Genomic DNA, 16,840 nt, shown 5'->3' on the forward strand with positions numbered 1-16,840 from the left:
GGCGTGGTGGCAGGCGCCTGTAGTCCCAGCTACTCGGGAGACTGAGGCAGAATGGCGTGATCCCGGGAGGCGGAGCTTGCAGTGAGCCGAGATCGTGCCACTGCACTCCAGCCTGGGCGACAGAACGAGACTCTGTCTCAAAAAAAAAAAAAAGTTAAGGGAGAGAATTATAAGTTACTTCATAGATTTTTTATTTATTTATTTATTTATGGTTATTTCAGTCCTTTTGTCTTTTTTTTTTTTTTTTTTTTTGATCGTCACCCAGGCTGGAGTGCAATGGCACAATCTCGGTTCACTTCAACCTCCACCTCCTGGGTTCAAGAGATTCTCCTGCCTCAGCCTCCCAAGTAGCTGGGATTACAGGTGCCCACCACTATGCCTGGCTAATTTTTGTATTTTTAGTAGAGACAGGGTTTCACCATGTTGGCCAGGCTGGTCTCAAACTCCTGACCTCAGGTGAATTTCCCCATCTCCATCTCCCAAAGTGCTGGGATTACAGGTATGAGCCACTATGCCCGACTTTATTTCAGTCCTTTGTCTTAAAAGTCAGTTATCCTTGGCCGGGCGCGGTGGCTCAAGCCTGTAATCCCAGCACTTTGGGAGGCCGAGATGGGCAGATCACGAGGTCAGGAGATCGAGACCATGCTGGCTAACATGGTGAAACCCCGTCTCTACTAAAAAATACAAAAAATTAGCCGGGCGAGGTGGCGGGCGCCTGTAGTCCCAGCTACTCGGGAGGCTGAGGCAGGAGAATGGCGTGAACCCAGGAGGCGGAGCTTGCAGTGAGCTGAGATCCGGCCACTGCACTCCAGCCTGGGCGACAGAGCGAAACTCCGTCTCAAAAAAAAAAAAAAAAAAAGTCAGTTATCCTCTTTGTTTCTAAAAAGAAAATATAATTATGTTAATTTGTTAGTCCAGACGATGAAGAAGAGGAGGAGCAAACCTGTCCATCCACATTCAGTGAAGACATAACATCTACCTCAGTCATTTCTAAATTACCACAGTGTGTACAGGAGGAAGAAGAGAAGGAGAGCGACTCTGATTCAGAAGGTCCCATTCAGTACCGAGATGAAGAAGATGAAGATGAAAGCTATCAGAGTAAGAAAGGGAGGGAAAAGCAAAAGGGAGAATTCTTTTCCAGATAAAGCTATTTGCTGATCTTAGCAAATGTCAAAAGAGATATGGAAACAGGTACCTTCTCCCATTAACTCATCTGGCTAATTGATGTTGGAAGCCACTGTGAAGGACTCCTTGTCCCTGTTATCACCCCTCTGATAAAACAAGCCAAGACAGGGATCCAAGTAGATTGAGTCACTCAGTTAGGTTTTTCGGGGTTTTTTAATTTAATTTTTTCTTTTTTGGACAAGGTTTTGCTCTGTCACCCAGCTGGAGTACAGTGGTGCAATCGTAGTTCACTGCAGCCTTGAACTCCTGGGCTTAAGTGATCCTTACGCCTCAACCTCCCAAATAGCTAGGACTACAGATGTGTGCCACAACTGGTTAGGTTTCTTTGGTTTTTTGTTTTGTTTTGTAGAGACGGGTCTCGTTATGTTGCCTAGTCTGTTCTTTTTTTTTTTTTTTGAGACGGAATTTTGCTCTTGTGCCCAGGCTAGAGTGCAATGGCACGATCTCAGCTCACCTTAATCTCCACCTCCCAGGTTCAAGTGATTCTCCTGCCTCAGCCTCCCAAGTAGCTGGGATTACAGGCATGTGCCACCATGCCTGGCTAATTTTGTATTTTTAGTAGAGATGGGCTTCACCATGTTGGTCAGGCTGGTCTCAAACTCCCGACCTCAGGTGATCCACCTGCCTCAGCCTCCCAAAGTGCTGGAATTACAGGCGTGAGCCACCGCGCCTGGCCATAAAGGATTTTTTTATTTTATTTTATTTTATTTTATTTTGAGAAGGAGTCTTGCTCTGTCACCCAGTCTGGAGTGCAGTGGCACGATCTCAGCTCACTGCAACCTCCACCTCCCGGGTTCAAGCAATTCTCCTGCCTCAGCCTCCCAAGTAGCTGGGATTACAGGCGCCTGCCACCAGGCCCAGCTAATTTTTTTTTGTATTTTTAGTAGAGGCTGGGGCTTCACCATATTGGCCAGGCTGGTCTCTAACTCAATCTCATAATCTGCCCACCTCCCAGAGTTCTGAGACTACAGGCGTGAGCCACTGTGCCCAGCTGCCCAGGCTGTTCTTGAACTCCTGACCTCATGTGATCCCCCTGCCTTGACCTCCCAAAGCTCTAGGATTACAGGCATGGGCCACCATGCCTAGCCTATTTTTAATTTTTATAGATATATAATAGTAGTACATATTTATAGGGTACATGAGATATTTTGATATAAGCATGTGTGTATGGGTAATCAGGGTATCCATCACCTCAAACACTTACCATTTGTTTGTATTAGGAATATTCCAAATCTACCTTTCTGGTTATCTTGAAATATACAATAAATTATTGTTAACTATAGTCACCCTATTGTGCCACCGAACACTAGATCTTATTCCTGTTTTTTCAGAGTGTCTCACTTTGCAGGCTGGAGTGCAGTGGCACAGTCTCAGCTCACTGGAACCTCCATTTCCTGGCTCAAGTGATGCTCCCGCCTCAGCCTCCTAAGTAGCTGAGAACACAGGCATGAGCCACCACACCCAGCTAATTTTTGTATTTTTTTGTAGAGACAGGGTTTCACCATGTTGCCCAGGCTGGTCTTGAACTCGTGAGCTCAAAGTGATCTGCCCACCTCAGCTCCCAAAGTGCTGCAATTACAGGCATGAGCCACCACACCTGGCCTAGATCTTATTCCTTCTATCTAATTATATTTTTATACCCATTAACCAGTCTTTCTCTCCTCCATCCCCTCTACCCTTCCCAACCTCTAGTAACCACCATTTTATTTATTACCTCTGTGAGATCAACTTTTTTAGCTCCCACATAAGAGTGAGAACATACAACATTTATCTTTCTGTGCCTGGCTTATTTCACTTAACATAATGTCCTCCAGTTTCATCCATTTTGTTGCAAATTACAGGATTTATTTCTTTTTCATGGCAGAATAATATTCAATTGTGTATATACACCACGTTTTCTTTATCCCTTCCTTTATTGATAGACACTTAGTCTGATTCCATATCTTGGGGATTATAAATAGTACTGCAATAAGGATGACATTGATTTGATGATTTCCTTTCCTATATATATATATATATATATATATATATTTTTTTTTTTTTTTTTAAATAGACGGAGGCTCACTCTGTTATCAGGCAGGAGTGCAGTGGCTTTTTCTCAGCTCACTGCAACCTCTGCCTCCCCGGTTCGAGCGATTCTTCTGCCTCAGCCTCCCAAGTAGCTGGGATTACAGGTGTGTACCACCACACCCAGCTAATTTTAGTTTTTTGTTTGTTTGTTTTTTTGGTTTTTTTTTTTAGTATAGACGGGGTTTCACCATGTTGGCCGGGATGGTCGCGATCTCTTGATCGTGACCGAGTGATCCACCCACCTTGGCCTCCCAGAGTGCTGGGATTACAGGCATGAGCCACTGCGACTGGCCCAGTAGTTGTATTTTTAAGGGTGTTTTGTTGGTCTTGTTTTGTTTTTTAAGTAGAAACGGAGTCTTGCTGTGTTGCCCAGACTGATCTCAAACTCCCAGCCTCAAGCAATCCTCCTGCCTTGGCTTCCCAATGTGCTGCATTACGAGCATGAGCCACCTCATTTGGCCTATTTTCAGTCTTTTGAGGAACCTCCATACTGTTTTCCATAATGGCTGTACTAATTTCAGGTTTTTGTTTGCCCCCAATTTTAAAACCATTCACCTAAGTGCCTCTAATCCCAGCACTTTGGGAGGCCGAGGTGGGTGAGATTAGTAGTTTGAGACCAGCCTGGCCAACACGGTAAAACCCCATCTCTTCTAAAAATACAAAAAATTAGCTGGGCATGGCCAGGCACGGTGGCTCATACCTATAATCCCAGCACTTTGGGAGGCCGAGGCAGGCGGATCACCTGAGGTCAGGAGTTCAAGATCAGCCTGGCCAACATGGTGAAACTACGTCTCTACTAAAAATAAAAAATTGGCTGAGCATGGTAGCAGGTGCCTGTAATCCCAGCTACTAAGGAGGCTGAGGCAGGAGAATTGCTTGAACCCGGGAGGCAGAGGTCGCAGTGAGCCAAGACTGCACCACTACAATCCAGCCTGGGTCACAGAGCAAGACTCCATTGCAAAAAAAAAAAAAAATAGCCAGGCGTGGTAGCAGGCACCTGTAACCCCAGCTACTCAGGAGACTGAGGCAGGAGAATTGCTTGAGCCTGGGAGGTGGAGGTTGCAGTGAGCCAAGATCGTGCCACTGCACTCCAGCCTGGGTGACAGAGCAAGACTCCATCTCAAAAACAAACAAACAAAAAAAAAGGCCAGGCACGGTGGCTTACGCCTGTAATCCCTACACTTTGGGAGGCCGAGGTGGGTGAATCACCTGAGGTCAGGAGTTCAAGACCAGCCTGGCCAACATGATGAAACCCTGTCTCTACTAAAACTACAAAAAATTAGCTGGGCGTGGTAATGCACGCCTATAATCCCAGCTACTCAGGAGGCTAAGGCAGGAGAATCACTTGAACCCAGGAGGCGGAGATTGCAATGAGCCAAAATCGTGCCACTGCACTCCAGCCTAGGCAACAAGAGCAAAAACTCCGTCTCAAAGGAAAAAATAAAACAATATGGAGTAGAGGAAAGGTGGCACATGGGCTAAAAGATAAAAGTGATGTTTTCCCTTTGGTCTAATGAACTTATTGCCATAGGGCAGAGAAAAATAAACATGTTCATACCCGCACATCTTTGCAAATAACTGAATCTTGATAAAGTAGAAAGGCAGCTTTAAAAACAGACTATGGGGTGTTAGTATGAAAGCCTTTATGTTTTAATTCAGAGGGCTGTCCCATGCTTAGATTCTCTCTCCTGTCGCAACTCTTATCAAGGAGGAAAAATGTAGAGGCCTGATAGAAGAGAAAAGATACCTTTTAACCATCTGAGTCCATCTGGCTAAAAAGATTTTTAGGTGTCTTTAGCTTTACCCCCACCTCAGTGTCTGGCTGGATCATTTGAGGCCAGGTGGGAACTGGGAATTAAATATTGTATTTGTTCAGACTCTTGCCTAGCCCTAGGTAAGGTTGAACCTTTGGCTTTAAGCCTCAAGTTCTACTATTTTTCTTCCCTGTGTGCAAAGGTGCTCTCGCCAACAAAGTGAAGAGGAAAGACACACTGGCAATGAAGTTGAACCACAGACCCAGTGAACCAGAGTTGAACCTGAATTCTTGGCCTTGTAAAAGCAAGGAGGAGTGGAATGAAATACGGCACCAGATTGGAAACACACTGATCCGGTAGGCCTTTGCTTAGATTCGCTTGATTGATTTGGTTATGCCAGTATTTGTGTTAGATGTTGTTAGATGTGTTGGTTTTTTATTTTGTTTTGTTTTGTTTTTTTGAGACAGTCTTGCTCTGTCACCCAGGCTGGAGTACAGTGGCGCGATCTCAGCTCACTATAACCTCCATCTCCCAGGTTCAAGCAATTCTCGTGCCTCAGTCTCCTGAGTAGCTGGGGTTATAGGCACCCGCCACCACGCCAGGCTAATTTTGTATTTTTAGCAGAGACAGGGTTTCGCCATGTTGACCAAGCTGGTCTCGAACTGCTGGCCACAAATGATCACCCACCTTGGCCTCCCAAAATGCTGGGATTACAGGCATGATCCCCTATACCTAGCCTATATGTTTACTTTGTCATGGAGTATTCATTTATCTTTTTTAGTGTAATTTTTTGAACCACTGGAGTGCAGTGGTTCGATCATGGCTCACCGCCTCCAACTCTTGGGTTCAAGGCACCCTCCCACCTCAGCCTCTTGAATAGCTGGGTCCTCAGGCATGCGCCACCATGCCCTGCTAATTTTTATAATTTTTTGTAGAGACAGGGTCTGTGTTTCCCAGGCTGGTCTCGAACTCATGGCCTCAAACATTCCTCCCACGTTGCTCTCTGAAAGTCTTGGGATTGTAGGTGTGAGCCACCACACCCATCATTTTGAGTATAATTTTTAAAAATACGCCGGGCGCGGTGGCTCAAGCCTGTAATCCCAGCACTTTGGGAGGCTGAGATGGGCGGATCACAAGGTCAGGAGATCGAGACCATCCTGGCTAACACGGTGAAACCCCGTCTCTACTAAAAAATACAAAAAACTAGCCGGGCGAGGTGGCGGGCGCCTGTGGTCCCAGCTACTCCAGAGGCTGAGGCAGGAGAATGGCGTAAACCCGGGAGGCGGAGCTTGCAGTGAGCTGAGATCCGGCCACTGCACTCCAGCCTGGGCGACAGAGCCAGACTCAGTCTCAAAAAAAAAAAAAAAAAAAAAAATTTTAAAAATACATACTGGGTTTTGTATGAAAGGTGAGAAGGTTAGCACTCCACTTGACAAGGATGGAGAGTCCCTTTGGGCCTGACAACACACATACAAGGCATTGCCATCTACCACATAGCATCTAACTTTATAAAAAAAAAAAAGAAAGAAAAGAGGCTGGGTGCGGTGGCTCATGCCTATAATCCTAGCACTTTGGGAGGCCAAGACAGGCAGATCATCTGAGGTCAGGAGTTCAAGACCAGCGTGACCAATACGGTGAAACCCCATCTCTACTAAAAATACAAAAATTAGCCAGGCATGGTGGCATGCGCCTATAGTCCCAGCTACTCGGGAGGCTGAGGCAGGAGAATTGCTTGAACCCGGGAGGCGGAGGCTGCGGTGAGCCGAGATTGCGCCACTGTACTCCAGCCTGGGTGACAGAGTAAGACTCTGTCTCAAAAAAAAGAAAAGAAGAAGAAAAGAAAAGAAACAAAAACTATATTGTATACAGTTGGGTATCCTCTAAGAATTTGGAAATTGAAGGTGTAGCTGCCTGTGAGAGCTTTATTTTGTTTTATTTTATTTATTTATTTTTTTTTTGAGACAAAGTCTCGCTCTGTCGCCCAGGCTGGAGCACAGTGGCGCCATCTCGGCTCACCGCAGCCTCCACCTCCAGGGTTCAAGCAATTCTTCTGCCTCAGCCTCCCGAGTAGCTGGGACGACAGGCGCCCACCACCACGCCTGGCTAATTTTTTGCATTTTAGTAGAACGGGGTTTCACCATGTTAGCCAGGATGGTCTCGATCTCCTGACCTCGTAATCCACCCACCTCGGCCTCCCAAAGTGCTGGGATTACAGGCGTGAGCCACAGTGCCTGGCCTATTTTATTTTTGAGATGGAGCCTCACTCTGTCACCCAGGCTAGAATGCAATGGTACGATCTTGACTGACTGCAACCTCTGCCTCCTGGGTTCAAGTGCTTCTCCTGCCTCAGCCTCCCGAGTAGCTGGAACTACAAGCGCATACCACCACATCTGGCTAATTTTTGTTATTTTAGTAAAGATGGGGTTTCACCATGTTGGCCAGCCTGGTCTCGAACTCCTGACCTCAAGTGATCCACCCACCTTGGCCTCACAAAGTGCTGGGATTACAGGTGTGAGCCACCACTCCCAGCCAGCCTGTGAGAGCTTTAAACCATGAGATAGACATAAGGTTTTGTAAAAGTTTCTACAGAAATCAGAATGGTTCCCAGAACAGAAAAGCTTCTCTGTCACTTTTTTTATCTGGTTGCTCAACCATAAGATGCCAACCCAGTTAATAGTCACACCCATATTTGCATTATATCTGTTTCGTATGTTCCATGTAACTGCCTCCTTTCAAAATGTTAGTATATTTTTCAAGTCAACTGGAACCAAAAGTATAGAGAAACTGAATGCAAGCCAGCTTTCTACATATGTAACACCTTAAGAATCCAGGTTCTGCCGGGCGCGGTGGCTCAAGCCTGTAATCCTAGCACTTTGGGAGGCCGAGACGGGCGGATCACGAGGTCAGGAGATCGAGACCATCCTGGCTAACACGGTGAAACCCCGTCTCTACTAAGAAATACAAAAAACTAGCCGGGCGAGGTGGCGGGCGCCTGTAGTCCCAGCTACTCGGGAGGCTGAGGCCGGAGAATGGCGTGAACCCGGGAGGCGGAGCTTGCAGTGAGCTGAGATCCGGCCACTGCACTCCAGCCTGGGCGGCAGAGCTAGACTCCGCCTCAAAAAAAAAAAAAAAAAAAAAAAAGAATCCAGGTTGTATAGACAGGTTTTTGTTTGACACAGATATTTCTCCCAATAAAGAGAGGATGAGGAGCTGGAACTCATGGCACAGTTCCCTACAAAATAATTAATTTATCATGTCTACTAATTAAAATATCTTTTTCTGTACTATTGCAGATACCTGGTTTTGGCTGGGCAAGGTGGCTCACACCTATAATCCCAACATTTTGGGAGGCTGAGGTGGGAGGATCACTTGAGCCCAGGAGTTTCAGACCAACCCGAGTAACACAGTGAGATCCCATCTGTACAAAACATTAAAAAATTAGCTGGGCATGATGGCACATACCTCTACTCCAGCTAGCTATTCTGGGAGCTTAGGTAGAAGGATCACTTAAGCCCTAGAGATCAAGTCTGCAGTATGCTGTGATTGCACCACTGCACTCTACCCTGGGTGACAGAGCAAGACCCTGTCTCAAAAAAAAAAAAAAGCCGGGCGCGGTGGCTCAAGCCTGTAATCCCAGCACTTTGGGAGGCCGAGACGGGTGGATCACGAGGTCAGGAGATCGAGACCATCCTGGCTAACATGGTGAAACCCCGTCTCTACTAAAAAATAACAAAAAACTAGCCGGGCGATGTGGCAGACGCCTGTAGTCCCAGCTACTCGGGAGGCTGAGGCAGGAGAATGGCGTGAACCCGGGAGGCGGAGCTTGCGGTGAGCTGAGATCCGGCCACCGCACTCCAGCCTGGGCGACAGAGCAAGACTCGTCTCAAAAAAAAAAAAAAAAAAAAAAGACACCTGGCTTTACTGTGTATGCTGTACCTCAGGGCAGGTTTTCCCTTTGTTTTCTAATAGACACTTTTTGGATGCAGAAATTGTTCTCTGCAATTTCTTTACTTAAACATAATTATCACCTGTATGACCTCTGTGGTCTGACTACTTTGAAATTAAGGGAGAAGTTTGGGCACAGTGGCTCACTCCTGTAATCCCAGCACTTTGAGAGGCTGAGGTGGGTGGATCACTTGAGCCCAGGAGTTTGAGGCAACATGACAAGACCCTGTCTTGACAAAAAAACAAAAAACTTAGCCAGACGTGCTGGCACATATTTATGGTCCCAGTTACTCAGGAGGCTGAGGCAGGGGGATTGCTTGAGCCTAGGAGGGGCTCAGGGTCGGCTCAGGAGGTCAAGACTGCAGTGAGCTGTGCTCATGCCCTACTGCACTCCAGCCCAGTCATCAGAGCAAGACCTTGTCTCAAAAAAAAGTAAAGACAGACATGTTTATTATATGGTAGTTTGAAAAATTACCAAAATAAAAGAGATAAATCATGACCGGAGGTGGTGGCTCATGTCTGTAATCCCAGCACTTTGGGAGGCCAAGGCGGGTAGATCACGAGGTCAGAAGATTAAGACCATCCTGGCTAACACGATGAAACCCCGTCTCTACTAAAAATACAAAAAATTAGCCAGGCGAGGTGGTGGGTGCCCGTAGTCCCAGCTACTCAGGAGGCTGAGGTAGGAGAATGGCGTGAACTCGGGAGGCGGAGCTTGCACTGCACTCCAGCCTGGGTGACAGAGTGAGATTCCCTCTCAAAAAAAAAAAAAAAAAGAGAGAGAGAGAGAGAGAAATCAGCCATAATCCTATACCCGATAAGCCAGGATTTGGCAAACTTTTTCTGTGAAGAACCAAATAGTAAATATTTTAGGATAGGGTGCAGCGGCTCATGACTGTAATCCTGGTACTTTGGGAGGCCAAGGTGGAAGAATTGCTTGAGGCCAGGAGTTTGAGACCAGCCTGGGCAATATAGCAAGACTCTGTCACTACAAAAATAAAAATAGGTCAGGCACAGTGGCTCACACCTGTAATCCTAGCATGTTTGAAGGCCAAGGCATGTGGATCACATGAGGTCAGGAGTTCCAGACCAGCCTGGCCAACATGGTAAAACCCTGTCTACTAAAAATACAAAAATTAGCCAGGTGTAGTGGTGCTCACCTGTAATCCCAGCTACTCAGGACTATGAGACAAGAGAATCACTTGAACCCAGGAGGTAGAGGTTTCAGTGAGCTGAGATCACACCATGGCATTCCAGTCTGGGCGAGACAGAGTGAAACTCCATCTCAAAAAAAATAAAGGCCGGGCGCAGTGGCTCAAGCCTGTAATCCCAGCACTCTGGGAGTCCGAGACGGGCGGATCATGAGGTCAGGAGATCGAGACCATCCTGGCTAACATGGTGAAACCCTGTCTCTACTAAAAAAAAATACAAAAAAACTAGCCGGGCGAGATGGCGGGTGCTTGTAGTCCCAGCTACTCGGGAGGCTGAGGCAGGAGAATGGCGTAAACCTGGGAGGCGGAGCTGGCAGCCAAGGTCTGACCACTGCACTCCAGCCTGGGTGACAGAGCGAGACTCCGTCTCAAAATAAATAAATAAAATAAATAAAATAAAATAAAATAAAAATAAAATAGCCAGGCATGGGCCGGGCGCGGTGGCTCAAGCCTGTAATCCCAGCACTTTGGGAGGCCGAGACGGGCGGATCACGAGGTCAGGAGATCAAGACCATCCTGGCTAACACGGTGAAACCCCGTCTCTACTAAAAAAATACAAAAAACTAGCCGGGCGAGGTGGCTGGCGCCTGTAGTCCCAGCTACTCGGGAGGCTGAGGCAGGAGAATAGCGTAAACCCGGGAGGCGGAGCTTGCAGTGAGCTGACATCCGGCCACTGCACTCCAGTCTGGGCGACAGAGCGGGACTCCGTCTCTAGAAAAAAAAAAAAAAAAAAATAGCCAGGCATGGTAGCATGCCCCTGTAGTCCTAGCTACATGGGAAGCTGTGGCAGCAGAATTAAGCCCAGTAGTCTATATACTAGACAGGGTATAAATATAGTTATATTTAATATATATGTATATATTAATATATATTTAATATGTAATTTATATATGTATGTATAAAATGTATATTTATAAATATATATAATATATACACATATATAAATAAAAATATATATTAGGATTTGCTGGCCATATAAACTCTTTTTTTTTTTTTCCTACCTTTAAAAATATAAAAACATGGTCCAGGTGCAGTGGCTCACACCTGTAATCCCAGCACTTTGAGAGGCCGAGTCAGGTGGATCATGAGGTGAGGAGATCGAGACCATCCTGGCTAACACGGTGAAAACCCGTCTCTACTAAAATTACAAAAAAATTAGCCAGGCGTGGTGGCGGGCACCTGTAGTCCCAGCTACTCAGGAGGCTGAGGCAGGAGAATGGCATGAACCCAGGAGGTGGAGCTTGCAGTGAGCCAAGATCGCGTCACTGCACTCCAGCCTGGGTGACAGAGGGAGACTCCGTCTCAAAAAAAAAAAAAACAAAACTGTGGGCTCCTGTAATCCCAACTACTTGGGAGGCTGAGGCAAGAGAATCGCTTGAACCTGGGAGGTGGAAGTTGCAATGAGCCCAGATCATGCCACTGCACCCCAGCCTGGAGGACAGAGCGAGACTCCATCTCAAAAAAAGTAAAAAAATGAATAAATAAATAAATGAATAATATACAAGATTTGACCGGGCGTGGTGGCTCATGCCTGTAATCCCAGCACTTTGGGAGGCTGAGGCAGGCAGATCACTTGAGGTCAGGAGTTCGAGACCAGCCTGGCCAAAATGGCGAAACCTTGTCTCTACTAAAAATACAGAAATTAGCCCGTCATGATGGCACACACCTATAGTCCTAGGTACTCGGGAGGCTAAGGCAGGAGAATCACTTGAACCTGGGAGGCAGAGGCTGCAGTGAGCCGAGATCACGCCACTGCACTCCAGCCTGAGCAACAGAGTGAGACTCTGTCTCCAAACAAAAAAAAAAAGAAAGAATTTATGGGCCAGGCATAGTGACTCACACCTATAATCCCAGCACTTTGGGAAGCCGAGGCGGACAGATAGCTTGAGCACAGGAGTTCAGGACCAGCCTGGGCAACACGACAAGACACCATCTCTACAAAAAATACAAAAAATTAGCTGAGCTTGGTGGCATGTGCCTTTAGTTGTAGCTACTTGGGAGGCTTAGGTGGGAGGATGGCTTAAGCCTGGGAGGCAGAGGTTGCAATGAGCCAAGATCGCACCACTGCCCTCAGCCTAGGTGACAGAGCCAGACCTTGTCTCAAAAAAATTAGAATATGTGGGCTAGGTGCAGTGGCTCACACCTGTAATACCAGCACCTTGGGAGGCCAAGGCGGGTGGATTCTACTTCTGTGAGGTATCTGAAATAGTCACATTTATAGAAGCAGAGAGTAGAAAGGTAGTTGTCAGGGGCTCAGGGATTGAAGGCAAGGGTGATAGGGAGTTGCTAACAAATAAGTATAAGGTTTGTTATGATCTGCTGTACAACATTGTGTTTATAGTTAATACTATAGGCTGGGCATGGTGGCGCACACCTGTAATCCCAGCACTTTGGAACACCAAGGCAGGCAGATCACGAGGTCAAGAGTGCAAGACCAGGCTGGCCAACGTGGTGAAACCCCATCTCTACTAAAAGTACAAAACTTAGATGGGTGTTGTGGCGGGTACCTGTAATCTCAGCTAGTCAGGAGGCTGAGGCAGGAGAATCGCTTGAACCCGGGAGGCAGAGGTTTCAGTGAGCCGAGATCCCCTGCCACTGCACTCCAGCCTGGGCAACAGAGTGAGACTCTGTCTCAATCAATCAGTCAATAGTTAATACTGTATTGGCCAGGTGCCGAGGCTCATGCCTATAATCCCAACACTTTGGGAGGCTGACGCAGGCGGATCACAAGGTCAGGAGTTCAAGACCAGCCTGACCAACATGGTGAAACCCTGTCTCTACTGAAAATATAAAAATTAGCTGGGCGTGGTGGCACGTGCCTGTAATCCCAGCTACTCAGGAGGCTGAGGCAGGAGAATCGCTTGAACCTGGAGGCGGAGGTTGCAATGAGCCGAGATTGTGCCACTGTACTCCAGCCTGGGCAACAGAGTGAGACTCCATCTCAAAAATAATAATAATAATAATAATGTATTGTACACTTAAAAGTCTGTTCAGAAGATAGATCTCATAGTAAGTGTTGTTATCACTATAAAATAAGATTGAAATTTTAAAACACACACACAATGAGAGACCACCACGATTACACTAGGATGGCTAAAGTTATGCAATTTAAAAGACTGACAAGGCCAGGTGCGGTGGCTCACCCCTGTAGTCCCAGCACTTTGGGAGGCTGAGGCAGGCAGATCCCCTGAGGTTGGGAGTTCGAGACCAGCCTGACCAACATAGAGAAACCCCATCTCTACTAAAAATACAAAATTAGCTGGGCGTGGTGGCACATGCCTGTAATCCCAGTTACTTGGGAGGCTGAAGCAGGAGAATCGCTTGAACCTGGAGAGCAGAGGTTGCAGTGAGCTGAGATCGCACCATTGGACTCCAGCCTGGGTAACAAGAGCGAAACTGCATCTCAAAAAAAGGCCAGGCACGGTGGCAACACCTGTCATCCCAGCACTTTGGGAGGCCAAGGCGGGAGGATCACCTGAGGTCAGGAGTTCGAGACCAGCCTGGCCAACATGGTGAAACCCCATCTCTACTTAGAATACAAAAAATTAGCTGGGCATGGTGTTATTCACCTGTAATCCCAGCTACTCGGGAGGCTGAGGCAGGAGAATCGCTTGAACTGGGGGGCGGAGGTTGCAGTGAGCTGAGATCACGTTGTTGCACTCCAGACTGGGGGACAAGAGCGAGACTTAGTCTCAAAAAAAAAAAAAAGACTGACAGTATAGGCCTGGTGCAGTGGCTCACGCCTATAATCTAACACTTTGGGAGGCCAAGGCAAGCAGATTATTTGAGGTCAGGAGCTTGAGACCAGCCTGCGCAACGTCGTGAAATCCCGTCTCTACAAAAAATAGAAAAGTTAGCCAGGTGTGGTGGCCTATGCCTGTATTACCAGCTACTCGGAGTGAGGCTGAGTTGTGAGGATCCCTTGGGCCCTGGAGGTCAAGGCTGCAGTGAGCCATGATCGCATCACTGCACATCAGCCTGGGTGACAAAGTAAGACCGGCTCAAAAATAAAAATAATAAATAAAAGACAAGGCCAGGCATAGTGGCTCACGCCTATAATCCCAGCACTTTGGAAGGCCAAGGCAGACAAATCACCAGGTCATATGTTCAAGACCAGCCTGGCCAACATGCTGAAACTTCATCTCTCCTAAAAATACAAAAATTAGGCCGGGCGTGGTGGCTCAAGCCTGTAATCCCAGCACTTTGGGAGGCTGAGACAGGCGGATCACAAGGTCAGGAGATCGAGACCATCCTGGCTAACACGGTGAAACCCCATCTCTACTAAAAAATACAAAAAACTAGCCGGGCGAGGTGGTGGGCGCCTGTAGTCCCAGCTACTCGGGAGGCTGAGGCAGGAGAATGGCGGGAACCTGGGAGGCGGAGCTTGCAGTGAGCTGAGATCCGGCCACTGCACTCCAGCCTGGGCGACAGAGCCAGACTCCGTCTCAAAAAAAAAAAACAAAAAACAAAAATTAGTTGGGTGTGGTGGTACACACCTGTAATCCCAGCTACTCAGGAGGCAGAGACAGAAGAATTGCTTGAACCTGGGAGGCAGAGGTTGCAGTGAGCCAAGATCAGGCCACTGCACTCCATCCTGGGTGACAGAGAAAGATTCTGTCTCAAAAAAAAAAAAAAGAAAAGAAAAGAAAAGAAATAAATAAATACCAGGAGTTGCTGAGGATGAGGAGCAACTGGATTCTCATACACTGGTAATAAGGATGTAAACAATAGAGGTATTTAGGAAAACACTTTGGCAGTTTTTTAAAAAATTGAACATACTTCTACATATGATCCAGCCATTCCATTGGCTGTTATTAGTAATGGCCAAAAGCTAGAAACAGCCCAAACATCCATCAATAAGTGAATAGATGTGAACAATCTGTGGTATATTCATATAATGAAATACTACTCAGCAGGCAGGGCACAGTGGCTCATGCCTGTAATCCCAGCACTTTGGGAGGCTGAGGCAGGTGGATCAGCTGAAGTCAGGAGTTCAAGAACAGCCTGACCAATATGGTAAAACCCTGTCCCTACTAAAATTACAAAAATTAGCCAGGCGTGGTGGCACACAACTGTAATCCCAGCTACTGGGGAGGCTGAGACAGGAGAATTGCTTGAACCCAGGAAGTAGAGGTTGCAGTGAGTTGAGATCACACCACTGCACTCCAGCCTGGACAATAAAGCAAGACTCAGTTTCTCCAAAAACAAAGAAATACTACTCAGCAATAAAGAGGAAAGAATGATTGCCAATGTCACAACTTAGGTAGATCTCAGTTACGCTAAGTAAAAGAAGCTAGACAAAAAAGAACACACTCTTTGAGTCCATTTTACATAAAATTATAGAAAATCTATATGGAAAGCAGATCATTATTTGCCTTGGGTTAGGGAGGATGAAATTATAAAAGAATATGATGAAATGGGATGGGGTTTATAGGTGGTAAAATTGTGTCTCCCAAAAACACATGTTCAAGTCCTAGCCCCCAGTACCTGTTAATGTGACCTGACTTGGAAGTGGAGTCTTTACAGGTATAATCAAGTTACGATGAAATCATTCTAGATCCAATGACTAGTGTTATTTAAGAAGGAAATTTGGACACAGACATACATGGGGAGATTGCCACGTGACAGAGCAGAGGTCGGGATGATACGGTTTTTTTGTTTTTTGTTTTTTTAATTTTGAGACGGAGTTTCACTCTTGTAGCCAGGACTGGAGTGCAGTGGTGCGATCTCAGTTCACTGCAACCTCTGTCTCCCACGTTCAAGCGATTCTCCTGCCAAAGCCTCCAAAGTAGCTGGGAATACAGGTGCCTGCCACCATGCCCAGCTAATTTTTGTACTTTTAGTAGAGACAGGGTTTCACCATGTTGGCCAGGCTGGTCTCGAACTCCTAACTTCAGGTAGTCCACCCACCTCGGCCTCCCACAGTGCTGGGATTATAGGCATGAGCTACCGTGCTTGGCCATGGATGATATGTTTACAGACCAAGGAATATTAAGGATTGCTAGCAGCCACCAGAGGCATGGAGTGAGCCGTGGAACAGAGCCCTCAGAGCCTTCAGAAGGAACCAATATTACCAATACCTTGATTTTGGACTTCTAGCCTCCAGACCTATGACAGAATACATTTCTGTTTTTTTTAAGCCACACAGTTGCGGTAATTTCTTAGAGCAGCCCTAAAAAACAAATACAGGCAGGGCGCAGTGGCTCACGCCTGTAATCCCAACACTTTGGGAGGCCAAGGTGGGTGGATCACCTGACGTCAGGAGTTCGAGACCAGCCTGGCCAACATGGTGAAACCCTGTCTCTACTAAAAATACAAAAATTAGCCAGGCGTGGTGGCACGTGCCTATAGTCCCAGCTGTTAAGGAGGCTGAGGCAGAAAAATTGCTTGAACCTGGGAGGCAGAGGTTGTTGTGAGTCAAGATTGCACTGGCCGGGCGCGGTGGCTCAAGCCTGTAATCCCAGCACTTTGGGAGGCCGAGGCGGGCGGATCACGAGGTCAGGAGATCGAGACCATCCTGGCTAACATGGTGAAACCCCGTCTCTACTAAAAATACAAAAAACTAGCCGGGCGTGGTGGCGGGCGCCTGTAGTCCCAGCTACTCGGAGGCTGAGGCAGGAGAATGGCCTGAACCTGGGAGGCGGAGCTTGCAGTGAGCCGAGATCGCGCCACTGC

The 16,840-nt window shown here is 47.0% G+C and overlaps 1 protein-coding gene and 1 pseudogene across 2 annotated transcripts in view; both read left to right on the forward strand.

The window, feature by feature from the left end:
• The window catches only part of PHACTR4 (phosphatase and actin regulator 4), a 142,350-nt gene that overhangs the window by 114,003 nt on the left and 11,507 nt on the right, over positions 1–16,840 (forward strand). For both annotated transcript variants that reach the window (XM_025388813.1, XM_025388803.1), the window contains 2 exons: positions 914–1,098; positions 5,212–5,365. In XM_025388813.1, coding sequence (XP_025244598.1) covers positions 914–1,098; positions 5,212–5,365 — 339 coding nt within the window. The remainder of the gene's footprint in view (positions 1–913; positions 1,099–5,211; positions 5,366–16,840) is intronic.
• On the forward strand, positions 6,404–6,521 carry LOC112616307 (annotated as a pseudogene).

The sequence above is a fragment of the Theropithecus gelada genome, chromosome 1, assembly GCF_003255815.1.
Source record: "Theropithecus gelada isolate Dixy chromosome 1, Tgel_1.0, whole genome shotgun sequence".
In the NCBI taxonomy this organism is placed as follows: domain Eukaryota; kingdom Metazoa; phylum Chordata; class Mammalia; order Primates; family Cercopithecidae; genus Theropithecus; species Theropithecus gelada.